This window comes from Choloepus didactylus, chromosome 14 (assembly GCF_015220235.1).
Source record: "Choloepus didactylus isolate mChoDid1 chromosome 14, mChoDid1.pri, whole genome shotgun sequence".
Taxonomy (NCBI): Eukaryota; Metazoa; Chordata; class Mammalia; order Pilosa; family Megalonychidae; genus Choloepus; species Choloepus didactylus.
This window is the reverse complement of record NC_051320.1, coordinates 27716762-27742053: the sequence shown is the minus strand read 5'-3', so window position 1 is coordinate 27742053 and position 25292 is coordinate 27716762. Positions and strand designations below refer to the sequence as shown.

At 38.2% G+C, this 25292-nt stretch overlaps 1 protein-coding gene across 1 annotated transcript in view; it reads left to right on the top strand.

Moving 5' to 3' along the window:
* Positions 1–25292, top strand: part of EYA1 (EYA transcriptional coactivator and phosphatase 1) — a 163541-nt gene that overhangs the window by 36487 nt on the left and 101762 nt on the right. Inside the window, exons 6-8 of the mRNA XM_037803271.1 lie at positions 5073–5142; positions 5461–5606; positions 9430–9552. Coding sequence (XP_037659199.1) covers positions 5073–5142; positions 5461–5606; positions 9430–9552 — 339 coding nt within the window. The remainder of the gene's footprint in view (positions 1–5072; positions 5143–5460; positions 5607–9429; positions 9553–25292) is intronic.

The following is a 25292-nucleotide window of genomic DNA, read 5'->3' as shown; positions in this document are numbered from 1 at the left end:
TCTATTCAGCAGTGTTGAAGGAAGTGGAAATAGAGCAGTGAAAAGGTAGCCGAGGTCCCTGCTCTCATGGAGCTTTCATTCTTGAGGGAGAGATATACCCATGGTAAGTGATGTGTTCGTGTTAGTGAATAGGCAATGATGAGTGCTATGAAGAAAACAGTTGCTAATAGAAGAATGAGGTGGAAGAGTAGATGGCAGTGTCTTCTAGAGAGAGGGCCTCTCTGATGAGACAGCCTCTGAGCAGAGATCTTGGTGAAGTGAGACAACAAGTTTGGATTAATTTAAAAATAAGAAAAGGATAATGGGAGGGCTTTGAGCTGAGGGAGGGGGGCTGGAAGCATGATCTAATCTGTATTTTAAAAAGGGTCACTGTTCATTGTGTAGAGAATGCACTGTGGGGAGGATATGGGGAGGGAGAAAATGGATACTGGCAGTTCCCTGATTGAGAAGAAAGATGTTCGAGTTAGCCCATGTCCCCCTAGAAGCAGCCACTGAGGTGGGGTTAGGAACGCAAGGATTTGTGTTAGGGGAAAGGAGCAGAGGAGAGAGGGAAGGTTAGATGGAAGTGCCCTAGGATATTTCCACAAGGCTACTGGAGAATCCAGGGTCAGCAGTCGGAGAGCCACAGGCCTCTTGAGAATAGGTGTGCCTCAGTATCCCTAACGCAGTCAGTCACAGGCCGGGAGCAGCTGGGGAAAGTGTGGCTCCCTCGCCTTAGCACCAGTGGATTCAGAGCTTAGCAACTGAGGCTCTGCACTGGGAGTGTGGAGAGGTGTCTTCTCATGGTCACCCAGGGATGGCGATTGGAACACAGTGGTACAGCTAGAGGACATGAGGACCTGTCAGATCTGGGATATATTTTGAAAGGAGAACTGACTAGACTCATGATAAAATGGTATGTGGGGTATGAGAGAGAGAGAAGAATCAAAAATTACTTCAGGCTTTTGACCTGATCATCTGGGTGATGGTGGATGAGACGGGTGCTGGGAAGGAGTGAATGAGGCAGGTTGAGATTTCTGTCTCCCTTCCCAGTGGATTCTCAAGCTTGTGAATATTATTTACCTTGGGTTCTCCTCTCTTCCTATAACAAGGTTTGGGGTGCTTCTTTAATTTTTATGTTAGAAGTAGGATAAAGTACTAGAATGGAGATAGGAGATATCGCCCACATGTTCCAAGGCTCTTGGCTAATAGTACGATGACCATTTTATTTTGCCATCCAGTGATTCCATTGAAACCAATAATTCAACCATCCTTTTCATGGTTTAAACTTTATGGTAAAACTTTGCTTATGACTTAACTCTCACATTTTCATTAAACAAATATTGTTTACTGATTACTTACCACATAGCAGGCCCTATCAGGTACTGAGGAAACAAAGGAGTAAAAGAGTTCCCTGGCCCCAGATGCTCATGATTAGCAGAGGAAACTAACATCTATATGCTAACCACAATGCAATCTGATAAGTGTTATACTGCCCCTGTTTACAAAGTTCCAAAGTTCCAAGAAAGCACAGAGAAGGAAGGCATTATCCTAAAGAGAAAGTGGTGTTTGGGTCCCGATGGAGGGGGCGGGGGGCAGGGTCAGAGGGAAAGAGCATCACAGCACAGAGGGATCTGGCATGCGACACAGCAGATGGCATGGATGGGCAATGTTGAAGTCCACTGAGACTGCGTAGTATTAAACCCAGGATGGAGTTGAAGTGTGACTCTCTTTTTATGCCATGCAAGGAATTTGGAATTTATCCTAGAGCTAATGTGAGCAGTTGAAAGATTTTAAGCTGGAGAATGGACAGAAGGAAGTTTTCATTTAAGAAAAGAGCATGGTGGGGGCAGTGCTGATGGTTGGGAAGCAATGGGTAGGCATGGCGGATCCCACAGAAAGAAGCCATGAGGCTCTGGAGTAGTCCAGGTGTTAAAGAATGGGGACCTAAGCCTGGACTGGAGAGAGGGATGGAGAGAGGGATGGAGATCAACAGGCAATTCCTGGATTGGGGATGAGTGGGTGACTGGAGGGTCATAAAATAGAGGTGAAGAATAAGGTAATTTTGAGGCATCTAGTTTTTCTGCCTAGGTGGGTGATAAGGAGATAGTAGGTTAAGGTGGGAGGAGTCAGGCAGACCTGGGTTCAAATACCGATTTGCCCATTTATTTGCTTGGCCATGGCTCTTAACTTCTATCAGCTCTGCTTTCCTTATATGTAAAATGGGAGCAAAGAATCCTACCTTCAAGCACTTTGCTGAACAGATGGCAACGTTGTCAATCAAGTAGAATTAAAAATGCAGAAGGAAGGACTAGTTTGGTGGCAAAGATAGTGGGCATCTGAGGGACAGCCAGGTGGAGATGATAACAAACATATATTAGACAAACATTGTTATTATCCACTTTATGTCAATTGTCTTATTTAATACTAACAATCCTAATGAGGTGTAGATGGTGTTATTACCATCATTTTACTGGAAAATATATTGAGGCTTACAGGGATCAAATAATTTGACTAAGATCACATAGAGGAGTTGGGATAGGAATCTAAACTTATATTACATTCCGCTTCCAGAAACTGTGCTCTTATTTACCACACACTCTGCAGTCTTCCAAATCTTTCACCATGTGTGTTCTCTCTCTCTCTCTCTCTCTCTCACACACACACACACACAATGCATATAATCTAAATCAAAGCTCCACAGAACTTGCCTTTACCCTACGTAATAACCTTGGTATCTTCTACTCTGTTCTGTTTTCTAAAAATTGCTGGGTGCAAGCCATTTAAATTGAGTTTATGACCTTTTTATGAGTCATGACCCACAATTTGGAAAAACAACCATAAAGCTAGAAAAGAATAAAAGGGATTCTTGTGGCTTCCACACTCGGTGGCATTGGTTTTTCTTATTATTTCATTAAAAATATTTTATTTATGATTGTAGGAAAGATATCACTAGTTCAGCGACTCTGCTGGATAAACCTACTTTATTCTTGGTCTCTTTTAAGGCTTAGAAAAGGGGAGTAGAAGAGGTTGTAGTTGCAGCTGACCTGGGCAAATGGTAGTCTTTGTACTCCAAGTGTTCTCTCCCTAATCCCTCCCTTCTATAAATTGCAGTGTTTAATTAATCCTTGCATGGCTATTTGTGTGTCAGTCTCCCCATGTGTAACAGACAGAACTTGTCTTTGCATGTTTGCGCTCTGCAGCATCTAGCACAGAGCCTGGAACAGAATAATGACTTAATATGTGCCAAAAGGCAGAGGGAGACCAGCTGGTTTAGTTCACCATCTCTTAAATACAAATTCCGTCTCTGCCAAACTCGCAACCAGATGGTGGAAGTCTGGCCCCGTGCAAGGGTAGTACAAATCTAGACCTATTATATTGTCACTGTGCTAGTCCTATTTGTTTTAAAAAGGAAGGATTGTTCGTAGATGTTGAGGTTCTGGTGCAACTCTGCCATGGTTCTTTATGCTTGAGAGGCATACATGTACTGATGTGACTTCATGAAAAATGTATAAAACTTTGCATGTAACCCTATGAAGGGGTTTTAATGTGTTACAGTTAAAAAATAATAGAGCCTCTGAATAAGAAAATCAACATATCTTTTTATAATAATTATGCCAAAGAATATACATCTTAGCCAGTTAGAGATTATGGAGAGTTTGAGCAAAATATATATAGATATGGATATAGACATACACACGCACACACATAAACGTTAGTGTGTACGTGTGTGTGTATAACATCTAGATTGCCCTCATTTATAGTGAAAGACACTGACAACTCCCATTTTAAGTCCTTATGTTAAAATGGATTTTTGCTTCTTTAGTTCAGAATGAACATGAAAGAATGTCTGGTAGGAGAGTTTAGTGCATTTCTAAAACATAATGAATCACATATATGGGATTAAAAAGAAATTAAATTTTGCTTGAATGCTTAAATATCTCTTTAAAAAACCAAACCAAAAAAAAAGAAAACAAACAAAAAAGCAACCATTTAACTTGAATGCTGAAGTAGAGCACAAATAACTGAAAGGCAAAGGAACACCCTTGATCAACACAAGAAAAAACAGGCTTAGTTTGCAACTTGAGAAACTTAAGATAGTTATAGGAATGCATTTTTACTAAAAAAGCGTTGCTAAATCAATGCAGGCAAATATCCCATTTCTACTCACCTGAGAGAGGATTAGACCATGTTTCTGGGTAGTACAGTCACAGGTTTGTGTGATCCCACTAAGGACAGATAATAGGCCAGATGACCTTTTTGTGTGTTCCTACCCAACCCCGCAATGCACTGTCAAGCCTCTCTTTCCAGCATGTCTCTCCCAACAGTAGCCAGAACTCCATGTACTCTGAGAGTTTTGCACTGGAAAACCCATTGCAGAGTGCTGACAGAAATTTAAGAAGATGTGAAAATGTTTTCTAAGAGTTCTTTTTAAATTAGAATTACTTTGTCAGCTCCTTTTGGTTCCTTTTGTGGTTGAACATTCTATTTGGTTGAACCACTTGAAAATGCCATTTCTGCAGGTCAAAAAGGTCAGAATCTAGAATATAGGATACCAGAGGATTGGGTGGAGCTAGGGAATAGGGAATTAAGGCTTAAAGTGTTCAGAATTTCTATAAGGAGTGATGGAAATGTTTTGGTAATGGATGGTGGTGATGGTAGCCCAACATCGTGAACATAATTAACAGTGCTGAAATATACATCTGAATGTGGTTAAAAGGGGGAAATGTTAAGTTGTTTATATGTCACTAGAATAAATTTAAAAAAAAATTCCATGGAACTGCACAACACAAAGAGTGAACCGTAAGTTAAACCATGAACCGTAGCTAATAGTACAGTTATAAAAATGTGCTTTCATCAATTGTAACAAATGTACCACACCAATGCGAGGGGTTATTAAGAGGGTGGATATGTGAGAATCCTGTATTTTACGCATGATTGTTCTGTAAATCCACAACATCTCTAATAAAACGAAAGAGAGAATAAAAGGTCCACTATCTGCAATTTCATATGACCAACCCATAATTCAAAATATATTAATGCTTGATACGTATTGTATATTTTGCATTGAGGGGTGTACTTTTTTTTTCCAGCAATTGGGAGCAGTAGCTTCAGTCCGAGACCAGCGCACCAGTTCTCCCCACCACAGCTTTATCCTTCCAAGTAAGATGTATTTTCTCTTAATAAATAACTTTTATAAATATGCTTTTACCTTATTTCAAGTCATGTCTGTGCCTGTATGTTGCATCTTAATTTAAACTCAAGTGCATTTCATGGAGAATTAATGTATTTATGCAAATTTATTTTTAGCATCATCTGGTAGTGACACTAAATCTTTCGGTATTTTGTGTATTATATTTGGAAGTTTTACTTGAAGATACAGTCTTTAACTGGCATTTGTGATATGGTTGTTAATCAGTTACCTTGCATGTTTCCATCTAATGCATGGGCTTTCTATTTTCTGTCATTTCTGACAAATAGCAGACCATACCCACATATTCTCCCTACCCCTTCCTCACAAACTATGGCTGCATATGGGCAAACACAGTTTACCACAGGAATGCAACAAGCTACAGCCTATGCCACCTACCCACAGCCAGGACAGCCGTACGGAATTTCCTCATATGGTGAGTAATCCCACGCACGACTAGTGGCATTGTCTAGCAGACAGGCATGTATTGGTGAAAGTCCTTAAAGACTGTCCATCAGGCCACTTTAGAAAGTGCTGTCACCTTTTGTTCCTAAATTCATAACACAGTTCTTTCTAATGAACATTGTTGGAGCTGGTTGCTACTTATCTTGAGGTCAGAGGTGGCAAATAGATTGCATGTTTATATGCCCTCTTGCTCTCATTTTTTCTTCAGTTATATCTCAGCTCTTAATTTGCCATTTGAGCTCCTTCTCTGGAATCCAAACTATTTTTGTGCATATTTGTGATAAAACTTCTGTGAACAAAGTCTTTTGGGGTAAAGATCCATTTCCTATTTATCAGATACCTAGCTCTGATTAGGAAGTACAAGCAGAATTTAACAAACTCTTGCTCTAAACTTGAGTGTGGTAGTGTTATCAAATTTCAGCATTATCAACCATTAGGAAAAGTGATCTATATAGCACCGCTTGGGCTGTACTTTAAAGAGACAAATCGGGAAGCATTTAGAGCTCACGTCTCCATTTGTTCCTTCCCACCTGGAGATTATCTTTATCTTGGTGTAATTTAACTCAGTTGTTACAGGGTCAATACCTGTAAATTAAAAATAAATCCAGCAAGTCCCAATGTCTAATCAAAAAACCTTAAATTTCAAAATACCTTTCTTTCAAAAGAATTGCAGTTTGCATTTTTCACTTTTGAACAAATTGAACTGGATAGAAAAATATGAATTATTGGCATTGTATTAAGAAACAGACAAAAAGTACCTGGAAGTTTGGAGGAAAGGATCAGTAAAGTAAGCATTCTGATGTTAAAAAGCAACTTGACCATTTTAGAATGTTCATTATCAATATATGGCAAACATCTACTAAAAAGTGGTCTATTTTATTGAAAATATCTACAGTTTCTTTCTAATACAATTAATAATTGAAATTATTAAATGCATCCACTGAAAGGATGGTCACATTGATATCTGCTTTGGCATCTTTTAATTCTCATAGTATAATTCTGTGCTTTTTTTTGGAAATATTTTTTGTGACCAATAATCTAATTAAGCTTCTGATAGTATTGTTGTTTTGTAATACTCTTTCCGGCAGTATATTGAAAGAATTAATGCTCTCTTTTAAGCATTTCATTAATAATTAGAAGTTAATTGCTTTATTGCTCTCCATCCTCTGTCTGTACACCAAACTGAATTGACCATATATAAATTTCCTATCAAATATATATGTAATATAAAATTCAAATTATGTATGACTGCAGTCTCTATTTTATTTCAAAACTATCGGAAATGAATGTTAAATCTGACTAGGTGTTTTTAAGGCAAACTTTAGAAACAGCTTTAAAATGGACTCTCTAAAATTATCTTTCATTTCCATAACTTTTTTCCAAAGTTTCTCATAATGATATTACATGAACTAAATTTATCTGTAAATGTTACTTTTAAACTATCATTTTGAACTAAAAGAGAAGAAGGATGTATGATTTGAACTGAGCAGCTTTCAATCTATATTAGTCAAGGCAGTTCCCAACTTATATGCTCAAATTTATTTGTAAGATAATGATTTAACACGAAAATACATTTTTCGGTACCAACAGTACTAAAGTACTGTAGACCTATTGGTGCTTCCACGGGAAGGTGCCCTGCCTGTCCTTGCCACAGCCACACAGCTCCTCCTTTGTCCTCCTCTCTCCTCCCCATTCAGTCATGGCTGGAGCTGGTCACTGGGGTACTGACTCCCAGTTCTAAACCGTTAATGAATGTCCCGTTGTCTGAAATGGTTGTTCAGGAGGATGAGACATGCAGAGGGTCTGAGAATAGGGTCAGAACTAACAGACAGAGGAGGGGGGTTTTGATATGAGAAGTGGTGATTGAGGAGGTGATGGGAGGAAAGCTCAATGTACGGGTTATCATCTCTATTATAATCTGTACAGATAATAAATCTGGGAATATCCTCAGTCCTTGGCATTTTCCTGATCACCCGTTTTCTTCTCTCTTTGGGCCTTGAGTGTTAGGAGAAGTCCTTAGTGCTTCTGTCCAGGGTTTCTCTTTTTCTTGGCCCACAATGCATCACAGAACATCGCAGCCTTCTTCTCCATCCTTTAGTCACAAAGGAAGAGTACATAGTGTAGGACCTTTAACTGCCACTGCATGGGCCAGCTCGTCTTAAAGTCTTTCTCCAAGGACTTGTGCCTCCCGAATTTGTTACCTAGATCCAGTGAGAAAAGATAGATATGGGAAAGAAAAACTCATACTATTCTCCACTGGATCTGGTTGGAGTCTCCCAATGAGATGAGTTTACCAGCTTGTGGGTAGAAGCATGGAGAAAGGCGGATATTTACTACCTCTTCCTGCTTCCCCTTACCTCTTCTTATCATAAAGTTTCCCATCCCAAACCTCCAGACTGAAAGGAGGTAGTACAGGTGAAGACTGGAAGCAGATCCTTATAGCTTCAAATGGAGACAAAAGGGGAAAGTCCCTAGTGGTAACAACATGGAAAGAAAGGGCGTTTCTCAAGCCATCAAGTCCCGTGACTGGTGAGGTGTTTCTCCAGGGACCACTTATATGCCTGGGTTATTCATCACTTTGGGATTGCCTGTACATTTTTTTGAATGTTAAGGTTATGTTAAGGTTTAAATGTGAGGATCATTATGAGGTTGTTTAGAGACACTGCAGAAATTGGAGCAGGCTTTCTGGGCCAAGAGTCAGATTCTTCCACTGCCTTGGGAAAGTTACCTAACTTCATTCTACTGATGAAATTCCCCTAAAATGGAAATAAACAGTAAGACTATTGTGTATTTTAGATGCTAAAGATATGATTTATCTTAAGTGCAAAGTAAAATTATTCAAAAATGTGAATTGCCTTGGCAGAAATTTCCCTCCCCTCCTTCTGTGAGAGTTAAGGACAGTTGTTAACTTTCATGACTGTCTTTAATTATGATCCAGGGCAGAGCCCTGTACAACAATGCTGCCAAACCAAAGTCTTGAAATTAAGATGTCAGCCTGGCATTTTGGGAAGTATTTTGGGGCCACAAGTAGATTATTTTTATGTTATAATATGATAAAACAAAGCGTAGTTTAGACCACACTTAAAACAATTATGTTTGAATAAATATCTGAAAGTAAATGGGATGAAAAGGGAACTACTGATCAACTTTGTTGGTTTTTAGATCACTGTGCTGTGTTACAGAACTCAGTTCTTTAATATTATACTTCCCTTGTCCTTACTTTCTGGTAGGACCTTTCAGGGAAAGGTTCTCTGTGTTTCTTAGTTCTGTGCTCAATATTGCTTCCTCTGACTTCAAAATGAGTTGTATACTAAAATCAGTATTTTTTTGGTAGAAAGAGAAAGGAAAAAAGAAAAACTGAGGCTAGCAGCTCTCATTAGTCACTTTTTAGAATGTGGGATTTTGATTTTGGCTCTATTCAACATAACTTTTGGAATAGTTTAGCTAAGGTTTAATTATTGGTCATTTCTTTTGACTATGAAGGAGATGCTCTTAACTCTTGTAAAACAACAAAATGAAGTCTATAAATGATATCACTAGGTTAAATTCAGGAAAACAACAGCAGAAAATATTGTGACTAAGCATTAAAATCTGTAATAATCCTGGGTTATTGTCGATTGAAGTTGTGGTCTACAGAATTTCACTTGGAGCAGGGATACTTTTATTATTCAGATGATGTTAGGGAGCATTTGTGACTGAATGGTTGTGAGTGTCTGTTTTTGTATATTTACCAGCTTTTGAATGTGAACAGATAGGTAAGCTATCACTAACGGATTTAGGTGCACTGTGGGCAGGCATCAAGACTGAAGGCGGATTGGCACAGTCTCAGTCGCCTGGACAGACAGGATTTCTAAGCTATGGTGCAAGCTTCGGTACCCCTCAACCTGGACAGGCACCATACAGCTACCAGATGCAAGGTCTGTATCCTTACGCACATGCTATTTTCCTTAACTCTCTTGGCTGATAGTTAATTTCTGAAGTCGAATCTTATGTTCTGTGTAAATCATGGATTATGGTGGGATGCTACCTGGGCTCAGAGGCGGGATGCCCAGTTCTAGTTCAGCTCTTCACTTACTGACCCTCTAGACCTGAATTTCCATAGGTACAACATCAAGGGGTTAGACTACACGATCTCTAAGGTTCTTTTCAGAAAGCTCTAAAATTCTTTGTGTAATTTTATTTCCTGTCTTTGCTTCTATCAACTAAAAAAGGAATGAAAAAGCAAAAAGTCAAACATGTGCAAAGTTGGGTGTGGTCGATGCTAAGAACCCTGGCATGTAATATAACAAACTGAGTTTTCTAAAAGGGCTATGTTTTCTTTATTTTCATTATGAGGGGGCAAATCACAGCTCTAGAAACAGAGTATCTGATATGTGTTGACTAGATGATCTATCTAAGACCGGGAGATCAAATTTACAACTGTTTGATGGATCTTCAAGATATTGCTTCCAAGGACCATTCCCTGGGTTCTGCTTTTGAAACTATAGTCCAAAGAAAATGTAAGTGGAAGCAAAATGGAATTGTAGGTGAAGGTTAGCTTTGTCAAATCTGTTTTCAAGAATATGTAGCCATTAATTGTAATTAACAGATTATCACATAAACATGTCTATATAGTGCTTGAAAATAGTTCTCCCATAATTTAAACTTTCCCTATCTTGTTTTTGCATCGAATCAGTTTAATAAATCATATTTGACCTTTTAATTTGATTACTGCTTTTTGATTGGAGGGATTCTTTTTTATGTATTTTATCTTATTTGTTGCATTAATAATATTTATTTATTGCAGATAAATTAGAAAATAGAGAAGCAAAGATAATTACAGTCACATATAATTCCATGCATTTCGTTAATACCATTTAGATATGTATTCTTCTAAATGTGCAATACGGGACCATATTGTGTAGTATCATATTGTAACCTGCCATTTTGAGTAACAACTACATTGTAAACATCTTTTCACATCAATAAATTCTATTCAGCATCATGTTAATAGCTGCACAGTATTCATGTGTATCATATCTTATTAACTAATCCCCTATTATAGGACATCTAGAGAAATGCTATGGATATCTTATGGGTATAGATTTATATGGATAAATAGTGTGGAATTGCTTGGTAAACTGTTTATGCCCTTTTACAAGTTCTTTATATATTACAAAGAAGGGCCGTCTATTGCAGGAATACATTGGAGAATACCGTACTTTAAAAACTTATCATTTTGGTAGGTACAAGATTTTATTGTTGATTTAATATGCATTTTTCTTTTCTTTAATGGGGGTATTCATCTTTGTCCTACTATTTCTTATATGAAAGTTCTTAATCTTTTGTAATGTTTTATAGTTATAAATCAACTTTATCATCTCAAAGGATTTTTTTTTCTTAGTACAACAAACTAAAATTTTATGTGATGAAGTTCATTAATCATTGATTTTTTTCAGATTTAATTTTGCCTTGGGTATAAAAAGGTCTGAATTATAAACTTTTGATAGATTTGGTGGGCTACCAAATAAAAACCAAGCAAAAACAGATAGCATTTATTGTTAGAAAGGCATTACTCATGTGCCTGATCCAAAAACTTTTAAGCTGCTCTGGAAAATGACCATTTTCTACATATGCATTTCATGATAAAAAGAACAAAAAACAGTGAAGTGACTTAATTAATGAATTTAATGGCTCTAGACTCCAGTAACGAAATGAGTCATAAGGCAAACGAGTTCCATTTGCTCTTAGAGCTTTCATAGTCCTCAAGGAGTGAGGCAATAGACAAGAAAACAGTTGCAGTTGCATCAAAGAGCTACAAGGGAAATAAACCAGGCTACATGGTGCTTCCCATTCTCCCCAGGGCAGGCATCCTGGTCTCCTTGAGGAGAAGCGGGTCTTTAAAGACGAGAACGAGGCTGGAGAAGTGCCCTCTCTAGAGCACAGCTACTTAATATGTAGTTCCTGGACCAGAGCCATCTGCAGCCCCCTGGTTACCAATCCACAATGAGCTAAGTATGCAATGGAGAGTTGAGCCTTCAGAAACTTTTATAGTAGGTCAACAGTAAATGTTGTTTGTTAAACAATAAAGAAGGGGGGATTGTACGTTCTGTGTCTTTTTTTTTTTTTTTCCATTTCAGTCTTCTAATAATACATTGCTATTGTATTTTATTAATGTGTCAGTCTGTGAAGGATTGGGGGATAGTTTGAGAAATACTGCACTTAAGAGTTATTTTTATCTTGTTCTCCTCCCAGATCAAAAGCTTGTGCAGCATAAATAGTTTCTAAGAGGACTAATCAGCTGAGTATAAGTGCTATAGTAGAGAGAAGAATGGAAACAAAAGACGAGAAAAGAAAAATAAGCTGGAGGGGGAAAATGTCTTTATTTTTAAAAAGAAATAAGAAAATGTGTAGCACCAATCACATAATTGCTTTTCTTCTATCTGTAGGTTTTGTTGCATTAAAACTTCTTGGCATTTTCGTGTATCCCCGGGTTGAATGGCATTTCTAGTGGGATTTTAGAACATATTTATTATGGCTGAAGTATTCTTTCATATGGGTATTTTTATAATGGCATTTCACTCAATTTTAGATTATTTGGAATGACTTCCACATAACAAACCACGTGATAATATGCTATTAACTTGAAACTTAACTTGCCAATATGATGATGGCTCGTGGTATATAATATGCTGTAGAATACTTATGGCCAGATTTGGATTAATAATTAAAATCTGCTTAATATATATTTCTTAAAAATTAAATGCAATATGAATATGTTATCACCATTATTAAATTACATGTGTGCCAAATAGTGGTAGTCCATTGACCTTTGAGTGTTTTTTTTAATACGTTTCTAAAAAAAAATACTTGTTTCTTTAAAGTCTGAAATTATTTTCCAAATTTCCCAAATACTCTTAATCCTTAATGGATAACAGTAAATTTTGCCTATATCAGTTTTATCTGATAGTTATTAAAAACTCTTAGAATCCTAGATGAGTATATATATGTTAGTTATTTAGAGGCATTTTTAACAAGCTTTTTCTGCAGGAAGATCTTTTCACCTCTAAATATATAAGATATGATGAGCAATTATTCAGAGCTATTTAGCTGCTAGAATTTCTGGTAATACTAGCAGAAACATTCTAGTGACCCAGATAACTCAAACAAGCTGAAGTGTGGTATGTATGTTTATTCTGTTAAGCTGATTCATTTAAAGAAAACTTAGGATGATCACCTCTCTGGTTCTGTTAGACCTAGTGGGACAAGACTGAAGATGCAGTGCAGTCTTGCGTCCTGGTGAACGGTGTGGGTTCTGACGTCAGACTCGCTGCCTTCACTACCTGTGAGCCTTTAGCTTGCGACATGACCTCTCCATGTCACTGTCTTCTCGCCTTGAACATGAGGATAATATCGTCTACTCCCACAGTGCCGTTTTGAGATTTCATTGAGACGATCTATGTAAATCACTCTGACCAATGTCTGGCATGTAGTAAGAACACAAATGGTTGTTTCATTTTTGCTGCTGTCATCATGGCGGCAACATAGTTACTCATATTTTCATCATTATTATGGTCCAGCTTTCTGGAATAGTTCCAGACTAGGAAATGTTGCCTAAATTCTCTCCCCCATCATTCCCCAGCAAGAATGTATTTTTTGTTACCAGCAAAGAGAACTCCAAGAACCCAATAACCAATAAACATAGGAAAAAAAAAGTCAGACCTAACGGATGTGCTGGTAAGGAAAGAAATCACTGTCAACAGAGGTCAGGCTTTTTGTACATGATACACAAAATATGGCAGAAACAAGAAAAAGCAGCCAAGGGCATGCAGAAGAAAATCAGATGAGAAAAAGCTCTATTGGCAAAATTGGTAACAGGGTATTGGAAAAGCGAGAGTTGAAACTAGGTAACAGGCAGCCCTGAAGGGCCACTGACAAAGAAATAAGCTCAGCTCTGCAGGGAAAAGAAAGAGGTGTCCACCAATTCCTGCGTCCCAGTAATCCTTGCAGTCACTTCACCCCTTTGAATGTGTGGAAAAGATGGAAAAAGAGGAGGAACAGCCATTTAAACATCAAAATTTTTAGTTCAGAAATTGGGATTAGGGAAGAAGATGGGAATGTGGCAAACTGTGCTGTATAGGTATGGAAAACCCTAGTGCCCATTTAATAAAATAACAGCTAACATTTTTTGACACTTACTATGTGCCAAGGACTGCTCTATTTATTTTCTATTATTTTTTTACAGATCATCTCATCAAATCCTCACAACAGCCCTGAGCAATGACTTTTAAAGGATAAGAGCTAGAAAATATTGAATAATGCATAGAATGGCAGTTTATTTAGTTTGTATAATATCAAAGGTTACTAAAGCATGGCTATGCTCAAAGTCAAAATACATAATGGTTTGGAACTGTCAGACTTCAGTGTGGTACCTACACTTCAATAACAGAGCCTGTAGGGGAGGCTTTTACTGAAAACTTAAAAAAAACCCACAAATATATAACAAATGTACTTTCTGAAGAGTAGATTTGACCTTTACATCTGAGACACTGCATTAGGCAGCTAGCTATAATTAGCTCATGAAGCTATAGAAAAAAATTTTAGAGGACTCTTTTCTGAGCTCTGTTTGTACTTTGACACTTTCACAGCACTTGAGAGTTTTAATTGGCAGCTCTTCGTTATTTAGCCACCATCTCTCCTTGTGAGCCAGGCCCGCCTTAGTGCCCTCATTTGATCCAGGTGATCTTTCTAGATCCATCCACTTCCAGCCTGGCAGGCTTCGGAAAATCTGGCACATGCCATTTTAATCCAAACAAGGATCATATTTTTGTTTGACATGCAGTGGTACTAAGATCCCCTAAAGTCAAACCTCAGTGATGGGAAACCTGATTGCTTTAACCTTTGCTGCAAGGTTGCTGAAAAATTCTATTCCTGCTTTTATTCTTTCTCTTTTTTTTTTTTTTTTTTTTGCATCCAGTGAAAGATTAGAAACTTAGGTTTAAATGAGAAAGACAAAATGTTTCCATTCTTAGACAACTGTAGTGTTCCCCCCGCGGAAGTGAAGTCCTTGCCTGTTAGCTTTTGGCATCCTCCTGCTCTACAGCGTCAGCCTCTGTTTCTGGTGGAAGTTTATTATCATCAGGCCCTCTGTTGTACTTTCATCCAGTCGAAGTACCGAAGATTTAAAACCTTTATTTTGTCCAGAGTTCTGGCACCAATTCTGAAAATGGCCTGAGGAAGGTTTTCTTCACACTCCTTTGACAAACTTGATGTAAATGAGTTTGCTGTACGGGTGGGTGTGGACGGAAGGTGTCCTGAGCCCATGGGTCAGTTAAGAAAAAACAGTTTTCAGAGCTGCTCACCACTCAAAGGCAGGGAAAGCGAGAGCCGAGCAGGGTGGTGTTTGTGCGTGAGTGCCTTCTAAGGGTGAGGGAGGGCTTGGGAGGAGTTGCTTCGGCCTTTGCTTTAGTGACCAGTTCACAGAGTATCTGCCCAGTGTGTCATAAACAACTTTTGTTCTCCTGTTACGTAAAAGAGACAACTGACTTGAAATGAAGTTTTTAGTTATAATTTTTTTAAAACAATACAAGTTCCAGAGTTCTTGCTGGCATCACCATCCATTTAACCCCACGTCCCATACAACGTAAACGTGTAGTTCCTCTGCTTATAGGAAACAGTAATCTGTGTTCATATGAAGAAAATGAAATTTTGTTTAGCAGTTTTTAGGGGGTGAGGAAGCATATAGTGCCCTTGCAAAAGATTTTCACATCAAAAAAATTAAAAATTAAGTTGGATCACTTAACTGGTGAAGCCTCAGCTTTGAGAAAAACTCAGCTTTCCATAATAAGACAGTTCTGATAATTCTAGATGGTTGAAGGTCGTGACCATTCTTATTCATGTTTCTATCTCCAGAATATAGCACTGTGTCTAAAATACACAAACGCTTGACAGAGGTGGAGAAAGACCATGCCAGAGTGCAAGTTAGAAACTGAGATTTATAAGTACCCCAATTTGCTTCCTTTTGGGCAATGAATTTGGAATTAAGCATAATAAAAAAGCCTTGGTTAGTTCATCATTGTAGCATGTTCAAGGCAATCTTCTCTTGCTTTTACAGTAGTAAGTAGAGCTGGACTGAGGCTTCATGGAATTGCTGTGCTGTGGTGGGAAAACGCCTGTCTGAGTGTTTTATTGCCCCAGAATAGCAGTGATTGTGCGGAACTTGCCTGTCCTCCCTCACAAGAGAAGGTGCTGGATTTGCCGTGATGGATGGGAGGAGCTACACAGCTGTACATGTGCCAAACCCACAGCGCCCTGGACGCTTGGCTTTGTTTATTTTCCTTTGGGCTTTATTGCCCTCACTTAAAGAGAGAATAACACAAATTCTAACTCCCTCTTCGTATACAGTGCTGTTTGTTCTGTTAAAGAGATTGGGGTACAAACCAGTGAGGAGAGAAAATAAATAAGGGCAGAGATTTATGTAAAGGGTATAGGGAAGGGCCCACAACCCCAGTTTTCTCTGCCTCACTTATCTGTGCCTCGGTATGCAGTGGGAAGGATTTAGAAACATCACCCTTATTTCGTTTGATCTGCTTTTTCAAATATAGCTGAACCGTTTCCATTTATTAGGCATTTAGAACTTCATAACAGTTTAGCACAAAGGCTATTTGACTTTCAAAGTTTTTTAATTTATCTCTAGAAGTGATATTTTTCAAAAGAAATGACTTCAAGAGATATGGCTTAAAGAAAATATACGGTAAGCTTTTTTATAATAATTTATGACTCCTGTGATAAGGCATTTGAGATTTGCGCTTTCCAGCATAAGATGACATAATGGAGTTGAAGTTAGAGAATAGCTATTGAAGCCTTGCATGGATGTTCAAAATTTCTCCTTAATTGCTTTGCCAGTCAACTTTTTTTTTTTCCTTAGTTTTGGGCTTTTTTACATTTTGGCCTTCTTTTTTTTTGCTTAAAATTGATTTTTTAAAGTTAATACCCAGTTTTGGTTCTTTTGGCATCGTGTGTTATTTTAAGTGACAAGTGTTGAAAGTTGTGTGGACCTCACTTGAAATCAAGTTATAGCAATAATTAACCAGTGATCAATATGAATTTTATTGTTTCTGTGTCTTGGGTTTTAGTTAAAATGTATAGAATTATGTCGAGAAAATAAATGTAAATGCTTTGCAATTTTTATTACCTAAGTTAGAAATTCTCTTTGAAAATAGAAACTATTACTAGGCTAAAAAGGAAGACTGTCGTTTGAAATCCTGGTTACAAGAAAGGGGAAAAAAAAAACAACCTGGTTTTAAATAACCCATCTGGCCTTCAGAGGCTTCTCCCCAGAGAGCTGAGCTAACTTCTGCCACATAGATTGTGCCCGATGATAGACATAGCCCATGGCAAAGAGGCCAGGGAAGGAAAGCAAATGGACTTCTGTGAAAATACACGAGGGACAGACAGCATCCTGCTTGCCGAGTAAGTGCTAGAAACCCCTCCAAAACCTGGGAAGTACAGACAGGCCCCAGCATGTTGAAGCATTCTTACGTTGGCTGGGATTTTGGGGTTTAATGTGAGTCCTTGTTCTCTGTGAAGTAGACCTTTGACCTACACTTTACCCCTCCTCCCCCCCTTTATTAAAAAGTGTTTTGAAGTGATAGCTGGGAAGTGTTCTCCAGGTTAAATCACACACAAAACTTTGATTTCATCATTTAAATCACATTGTAAATCAACATAGGCCATGTTCTTTGTAACTATGAAAAAGGAGAGGAGGTTTATTAATAAAATCTTTTGGGGGTTGGTTTGTTTGTAATCTACAATTGCTGAGCACCTATGGAACTGGGTGGCCCACCTAGTCTTCCAGCTGGACTGTTCCTTTTTGGTTACGGTTGACGAGACTACCACCCTTTCTCTGTAGGAACCCCTGGCAGTGAAAAGAAGACAGCAAAATTTGTGGGTTGCTCCATCCCTGGGCTATTTTATATAATTTTCTTTTAAAACTTATTTGTTAACCTTAAAAAAATAGTTACAATGAAGTCTTTTAGTAAAGAAATAGTTTGATTCCAAACTTAGTAAATTTCTTGGGTACCCTTATCTAGAGAGCCTTTGAGGCTCTAGGATTTTTGTGTAGCCAAAAATTCCTACCACTTTTTACAGTGTACAATGTACTTTCATCCTTGCTACTTAGTTTCCTAACTGCTGAAACAAATGCCATACAGTGGGTTGGCTTAACAACAGGAATTTATTGGCTCACAGTTTTGAGGCTAGAAGAAATGTCGGCATCAGTGAGGCGATACTTTCTCCCCAGAGACTGTGGCCTTCTGGGGCTGACCGCTGGCTCTCCTTGGGCCCTTGGCCCTTCTGTCATGTGGCAAAGCACGTGGTAGCATCCTGTCCTTTCTCATGCAGGTTCTGTTGACTTCCAGCTTCTGTCTCTGACTTTCTCTCTATGACCTTCTCTACGACACCTCCATTGGTAGGATTAAGACCCATTCTGATTCAGTTGGGCCACACCTTAACAAAAAACAGCATTTTCAAAAGGTCCTGTTTACAGTGGTTTCACACCCATAGGAATGGATTAAGATTAAGAGCGTGCTTTCTTCCAGGGTATGTAACTTAATCTACCACACTTACTAAATCAGAAAATCTGGAGGTGGATTTGGCGGGATGTAGCGGAAATACCATAATCATGCCCTCATTGTGAGACCAGGGCAAGGAAGTCACCATGTTCTCTACTTCTTATGTCTCTTCTGAAAAGGGAGATAAGGATTCCTGCCTCAACTACCTCACACGTGATGGGAATAACCTGAGACCATGAATAGGAAAATAGTGGAGTGTAAATGTACTGTGAAATGTAGGATGGTGCTGCCTTCTGAATTTGAAATTTTTCATATACAAACAAGCCTCCATTTTCATCAACATACCCATGATATGCCAATAGCTGAGCTAACCGAGTTAATAGCCTGTAAGGAGGCCTGTTAACTTTCTGTTAGGATGCTGATAGCCATCCTACAAGATTAGTGTCTTGTGTGCTATCAAGGTTAACCTTCTGTTAGGATAACCATGTGATAGATGGATGTGAGATCCTTGTACCATCTCTGGAGCCCAAGTGCATTCAAATCTAAAATCAGTGAGATTTTATGGGCTGTTTCAATCCATGATAAATAATCCATTTAAAGTTTTACTTGATTTAAAACCCTGCTGGACTTTCTTCCTGGAGATTTGGCAGTATTTTAAATCCTTCCAAAAGGTACTTACAGGTCCTGCAGGTAATTTTCTTTGTATGATTGAAATCTAAAGTTGTGATTATCTTCTGCCTTTTTAAAAAAAATTACCCCTTGAAACACCATCTAGTTTAAACAGAAACCAACAAAGTGTGTCCTCTAGGTAAAATATGCGAAATAAGCTCAATTATTATTTGACTGTGTTTTCTTTCCCCACTCTCTTTTTCGTTGCTGAACAAATAATGAAGTTAAGGCTTTTTTTATTTTCTCATGCCTATCATGGCCTTCTAATGCCCTTTCAAACAGTTTCCACAATGCACACTCCCCCACCCCACCCCCCAAAAAAGGTGGCTAAGGAAAGACCTCCTCCTGTCCCCACACCTGATTCTTTATGACAGTTGGGTTCTCATTGGACCCTTTGTCATTTACCACACTGGACTGAAATTATCAAGCAACAGTTCTGTCTCCCGCTAGAACCCAGCTGAAACCTTTCAGAGGCATGAGTCAGGCATGGTTATCCATCTCTGTGAAGCACACAGAATACATATAACAAAGGAATTTAAGGAAGATATGGTCAGGATGAAAACAAGACTAATGAGGACTTGTTCAGTATTGTTCTAATGAAGAGGTACGTTACCTGGTATCAATTATTAGTGAGTTGGAGTTCCCCAAAGGTAAAGTCAGTGTAGAGTAGAATAGTCATAGAAGGCTTATTGGGAAGAAGGGACTTGAGCTCACCCTTGAGGATGGGAAAGTGAGGACTGGTAGAGAGAAGGCATTACATAAGAGGAGCAAGAATGAGTAAGGTAAGTTTTGGGGATAGCAATGGCCCTATCCTGAATTAATATAGTAGTGGGCTGTAGATGGGGAGGGGGGAGAGGAAGTAGTTTCGTCGGATTATTCCTCTCCTCTGCCCATCCCAAATCCTCCTCCCAAACCCCACCTCTAGGTCCCTTACATAAATGTATGTATCCTTCCATTTATAGTAGCTTGTTTTTCCCCACCTCCTCCAACCTTTAAAAGGAGAGTCAGAATCATAACATTTTATGCATCCCAATGTGGTTTTATTGGTATGTTCAACATTCAGATCCTCAGAATTTTCTGTTAGCGTGTTGCTTCTTTTCCTAAACAATTTTCTTTTCTTATGCAAGTTATCAAGAAACTGCCTTCACCCTCCTTCAGCCTCTTATTCCACTTCCCCAGAAGCCCTTCCCTCTCTGATCTTGTCCTTTGCGCAGTTAATCCTTCTCTCATGTCAATGATGTCCTCCTTGCTCCTTTCCACCACCACCGTTTTCCTTCCCCATCTAACCAGATGTCTTTATTTCATTCGCCGAGCATCTCCACGTCAGAGCTGGCGGTGCCTGGTTCCTAATGCAAGGTCATGTTTCTTGCTTTGTGTCTTCATGAGTTTGTGTGGGTGTGTTTTAAGTTTTCCTCAAGGGATGGGCGCATGGCACCTATTTCTTGTGGTCCACAGCAACCTCTGGGTAGTTAGTTATGCCTGTAAAGAGTGCCAGTAAGTACTGTCGACTTAACTAACTTGAAAAGGTGTTTTTTTTTTCATTGATTATAGCCATATAATCTGTCCACTCAGAGTATAAAAGTTCTCAACTAACAAGAGGGCAATGAAATGAAAAATAAGTTTGTCTCTTAGAAATGTTCTGAAGAGAAGGTTCCCCCCATTTTTCTATTCTGGATGTTAATATTTCCCTTCTCTGACATATATATGGCTCTGATTTTTCGCAATCATTATCTATGTAAATAAGTTTGTTTTTTAATTAATGGGTAAAAAGGTACCCCCATTCCCACCCTGCTTGAAGCTTAACTTAATTCTAAACTCTACTAAGAATAATACTGGGAATTATGAATTGGAGCTTCATTTGAACCTTATTTCTGCCAAACTCCTACGTTGAGAAATAATGGGTTAAAAGTGAGAATTCTTTCTAGTTTGGGGAATTTTCATGTTATACCACTACAAAAAATATAATAAAACATTTTATCGTGGGATATTTATGCTCTATTGTATTTAACTGGAGGATGGGAAATACTTTATATTATCTTGATGAGTGAATTCTGAGCATTTAGCCCATTTCTGTGACCTAAAGTTCCAATGAAGACTCCTGCAAATCAAACAAACTCTCCGTGGACTGGCCCCGATGGGAGAGGGAAGCTTGTGCTTCCTGAACATTGTGTTGCCCTTTCTCCCTGTAACATCCATGGATAAGCCTGGCATGGGACAGCATTTCACAAAAATATGCTTTTCCTGCTGGGCCAGCCTAGGGTAGGAGGTGGGTATAGGAGCTTACACACCAAGGCTTTCTTGGTTGCAGGTCTTCACTGTTCTTTTGTCTTTGCTTTGTAGTGGTCTAAATTTGGGGTAAATCCTCTGGGAGTACTGGCCCTGACATTGCATCAGATCAGCTATCAGAGGGGACCTTTTGGTCCATAGGAGCTTTAGCCCAGTCTAGAGTGTGAGCGTGTGCACACGCACACACACACACACACACACACACACACACACACACACATTAAAACAAACAAGCAAACAAAAAACCCAGAATATAAAAGAAGGCTCTGAGATGCTTCGTCTGAAAATGCTTGAAGAGTATCATTAATTCCTTAGTGTAAGAAGAAAGCATATTCTGTTTACAAATTTTTGAAGCATATGTTAAAACAGATGCTGGATCGGTACTAAATAAAGCCAAGTGGTACTAAGAATCAGACAGTACAGGTTTTGATGAACATACGGATTCCCAGGCTGCACCCTCCCCTTCTGCCCCAAAAAGGTTGTGATTCCTGTGTGTGAGGAGGGGCCTGGGTGTTTGCCTTTTAGCAAGTATACCCTGAAGATTCTGATGCGGTCAGATGCTTTTGGAAGGTGATGGTAGAAGGCGATAATAGAACACCTTGTTGCTTTGAGTGGCAATAGACTGTGGAGATAAGAGCCTTGACTTGGGAGCCAGGTGGCCTGGGTTTGAATCCCAGCTCTGCCACCCTTGCTTACAACCTCAGCAGTGACTTCTTCTGTGAAACGGGATGATGATAACATCTACCTCATGGGGAGGTTGTGAGGAATCAGTGAGTTATAACATGTAAATACTTTATTTGGCCCTGGCTCAGAGTAAGCATTAAATAAGTTTTAAATGCATTATTTGATTTTGTCACTTCTATTTTGCTTCTAATATGTTTTCTTAATCCTGTAGGGCAATCCCGAGGAAAACTTGAATTTCAAAACTTCCCATAAAGCAGTATAGACAGGGTAAGAGGAGGCAAGAGAGAATTATCCTGCAAACTCTAAAACCAGACAGATCTGTGTTTGAATAACACTCCCATCCCATGGAAGCTGCATACCTTAACTTCCCCTTTGTTTCCTTATCTGCAATTTGGATTACTTTGTTTAAATATTAATACTATTTGTTAATTTGTATTAATTGGCTAAGTAATTACTAAGTAATTGATTAGTAGTTTAAATACTGATTAGTAATTCATGGATATGTGTGTGTGTATATCATATATATCTCAGAGGTATGTATGTGTCTATATATATGATATAACAGCAACCCAGGCTTAGAAGGAAAGGGAAGAGGAGGGGTATTTGTGGACATCTTCTCTGGGGAAGGGGGTTTCTAGTTCACTCTGAATTGTGAAGTTGAGTGGAAGCTGGCTAGGATATGACTAGAGGAAGTAAGAAGTGCAACGGTGTGTGAAAGAGAGAACGCTAGCATTGGGAGAACTGCATGTTGGTTCATTAGTGTTGGGATAGAATATGTATATGGCTGGGTTGGGTTGTGGGTTAAGGCAAGAGACCAAACAAGTCCAAGAGAAAAACTGGCGCCAGACCAGATAGTCATCAATAACCCTGGTAAGGAGTTTGCATTTTATCCTGAGGGCAACTTTTTTAAGCAGGGGAGTGGCAGGGTCAGATATGCACATTAGAGAGATGCTTCTCCTTTCGTGAAGAATGGACTGGAGGGGGCCACAGGTGTGCAGGAAAACCACAAAGACCACTGTAAAGGAGGCTATTGCAGAAATCCAAGTGGTAGACGCTGGTGGCCTGGACTAAGTTAGCAGCTCTTTTTGTCTATATCCTACGTGAGGGCAGGTGGAGCAGTCTTGCAAACACATTTCTGGTGGTGAAAAATTAATATTAACTGAGCCTGGTCCTCCAGTGTGTACACCTCTTCCTGAAGCAAGTTCTGTCCTTTTGGAAGTTGGATTAAGTCTCCTAGGCCACTGGGGTGCTGTTAAACTCCTGCTTTAGGCATACTAAATGGAATGGAATCTCAGCCTGCAGTCAGCCGGCAAATGAGTATAACTTATGTTGAACTCCAGCTAATGTGCAGTCTTAGAAGTAGCATTAAGTCTGGAAGGTCACTTGGGTACTATTTGGAGTACTGACCTGTGATTTACTTGGTTATACCCTAGTGGCCTATATGTGCCAATATAACTTCCCCAGTTTTTTCTACTTTGTCCCAGGGAATAATTTATGGAAAGGAAACATCTATTTTAAAATATATTTTCCCTATTTTTTTACTTTTCTTGGTGGATAGGGATTATTGAGGTTATTATTTATAGTTCAGAAATGTGTAGTTTAAATGAAAGTAACAAGTCATAACCCAAAGTAATTTTTCCGATTAAATATATGTAATAGTTAAAGTAAAAAAAAGTACTGATATTAACTCCCTTATCCAAAATACATTCAATTTTTATTTTAAAGGCATTTTTAATGCTCATCATTTACAAGTTTATTTTATATATAACATCAAAATTAATTGTTCGTTGATAAAGAGTGAGTGTTATGCACTGAGGTCCACTGTTTTTTTAAAAAATAAACAAAATTGACATCATCCTGATTAGTACTCTGAGGTCCAAGGCATTGTCTTCATCATCTTTCTGGCCCCATATAATTATCAGCAAACGCCTGGTACTTAATATTTGTTTAATAAGTGTCTGATTGCTACATGCAAATAAACACTAATTTGAGAAGCTTCCTCTTTGAGGCCTCAATTTTTGTGGTGGAATAATAAATATAAGTCTTGTAAGCACTCTCTCCTTATCTGTGATAGGTGTTCTAGGAACTCAGAACCATTGATATTTCTGAAGTGTACAAATAAACCTCAAATATGAGTCTATGTGATAACTAAATTCGAAACTATCTTAGGAAATATTTTCCTTCTTAATAAAAATAACAAATCCTTAGATCAGTTTTTCAAAGTTCACAGTTGTTTGATAAGTAAATAGGAAAAGAATTTTAGATATGCAAAAATATTGTCATATTTATCTAATCTGGGAGAGTAAAAAGAGGCAAAAGGTAGGGAAATATGGTAAAAAATTTTAGGAGTGTTGACTGGAATAAACAATCATGGTGTCTATAACAGTGTATAATATTTGTGTGATATGGAACAGTGTTCCAGATCCTTCCCAGAAAATTATTTCATTCGATCTGTTTAAAGGCCCTATGGAGTAGGATATTTGCAGATAAGAAGACTGTGTCTTGAGTGGTTAGTTGTCTTGTCCAAAGTCCAAGGAGCTTATGATGAACTGGAAACTCTAATCTATGTTTCTGACTCTTGAACCAGTACTTCAAAGTTCAGTAGCATGTAAATAATTGGAATATGTTAACTACCACATTTCATACTTGAAGGTATCCATGAAGAATTGTTCATAATTGAAGACTTCCTCCTTGAACTCCCCAAATACGCATTGCCTATACCACTCATTTGCCATAAATATTTGATTTTTAAAAAATGACTTTTATTTCTAATTCCAGAAACAAAATAGGTTCTGAGTAGAACATTTAGAAAAGTACATTGGTTTAATGAAAATGTGACCACAGATCATAACCCTCCAGATATAATGGTTCTGAGATTTTATGATTTAAAAAAAATTTTATGGTTTTAAAAATATTTTTAAATGAGATCACCAAAAATACTTTTGTTTTAGTTTTTACTTTTACAAAATATTATGGAAACATTCCCCACGTCATTAAGCATCTTTATAATAAAATATCATTTCAACAACTTCGTAGTATTCCATTTTATGAAGAATACCTATTAAGTTCTTCAGAGCTGCTTTCTGTGCTTAATTATTGGGAACAACACTGAAGAATGTCTTTATTAAATATCTCTTTGTATAAAAATCAATTTTTTTTTTTTTTCTTTAGGGTAAATGCCTGGCAGTAAACTTGCTGGGTTAAATAGTAGATAAAATTTTTCAATCATTGACCAAATAACCCATCAGAAAAGTTGGGCCTAATTAAATTCCCATTTAGCAACATATGTCTACCAATGTCCTACACATATGCTGATAGCCAGTCTTATCAAAAATCTCTGCCAATTTGATCATCAAAAACAGTATATTGTTGCTTTGCACACTTAAGCAATAAGATAGCAAATATTGTGGAGGAAACTAAGGTTTGCTCTTTCCGTTGTATCCTCTGTATTGTGGTGCCTATTGTTT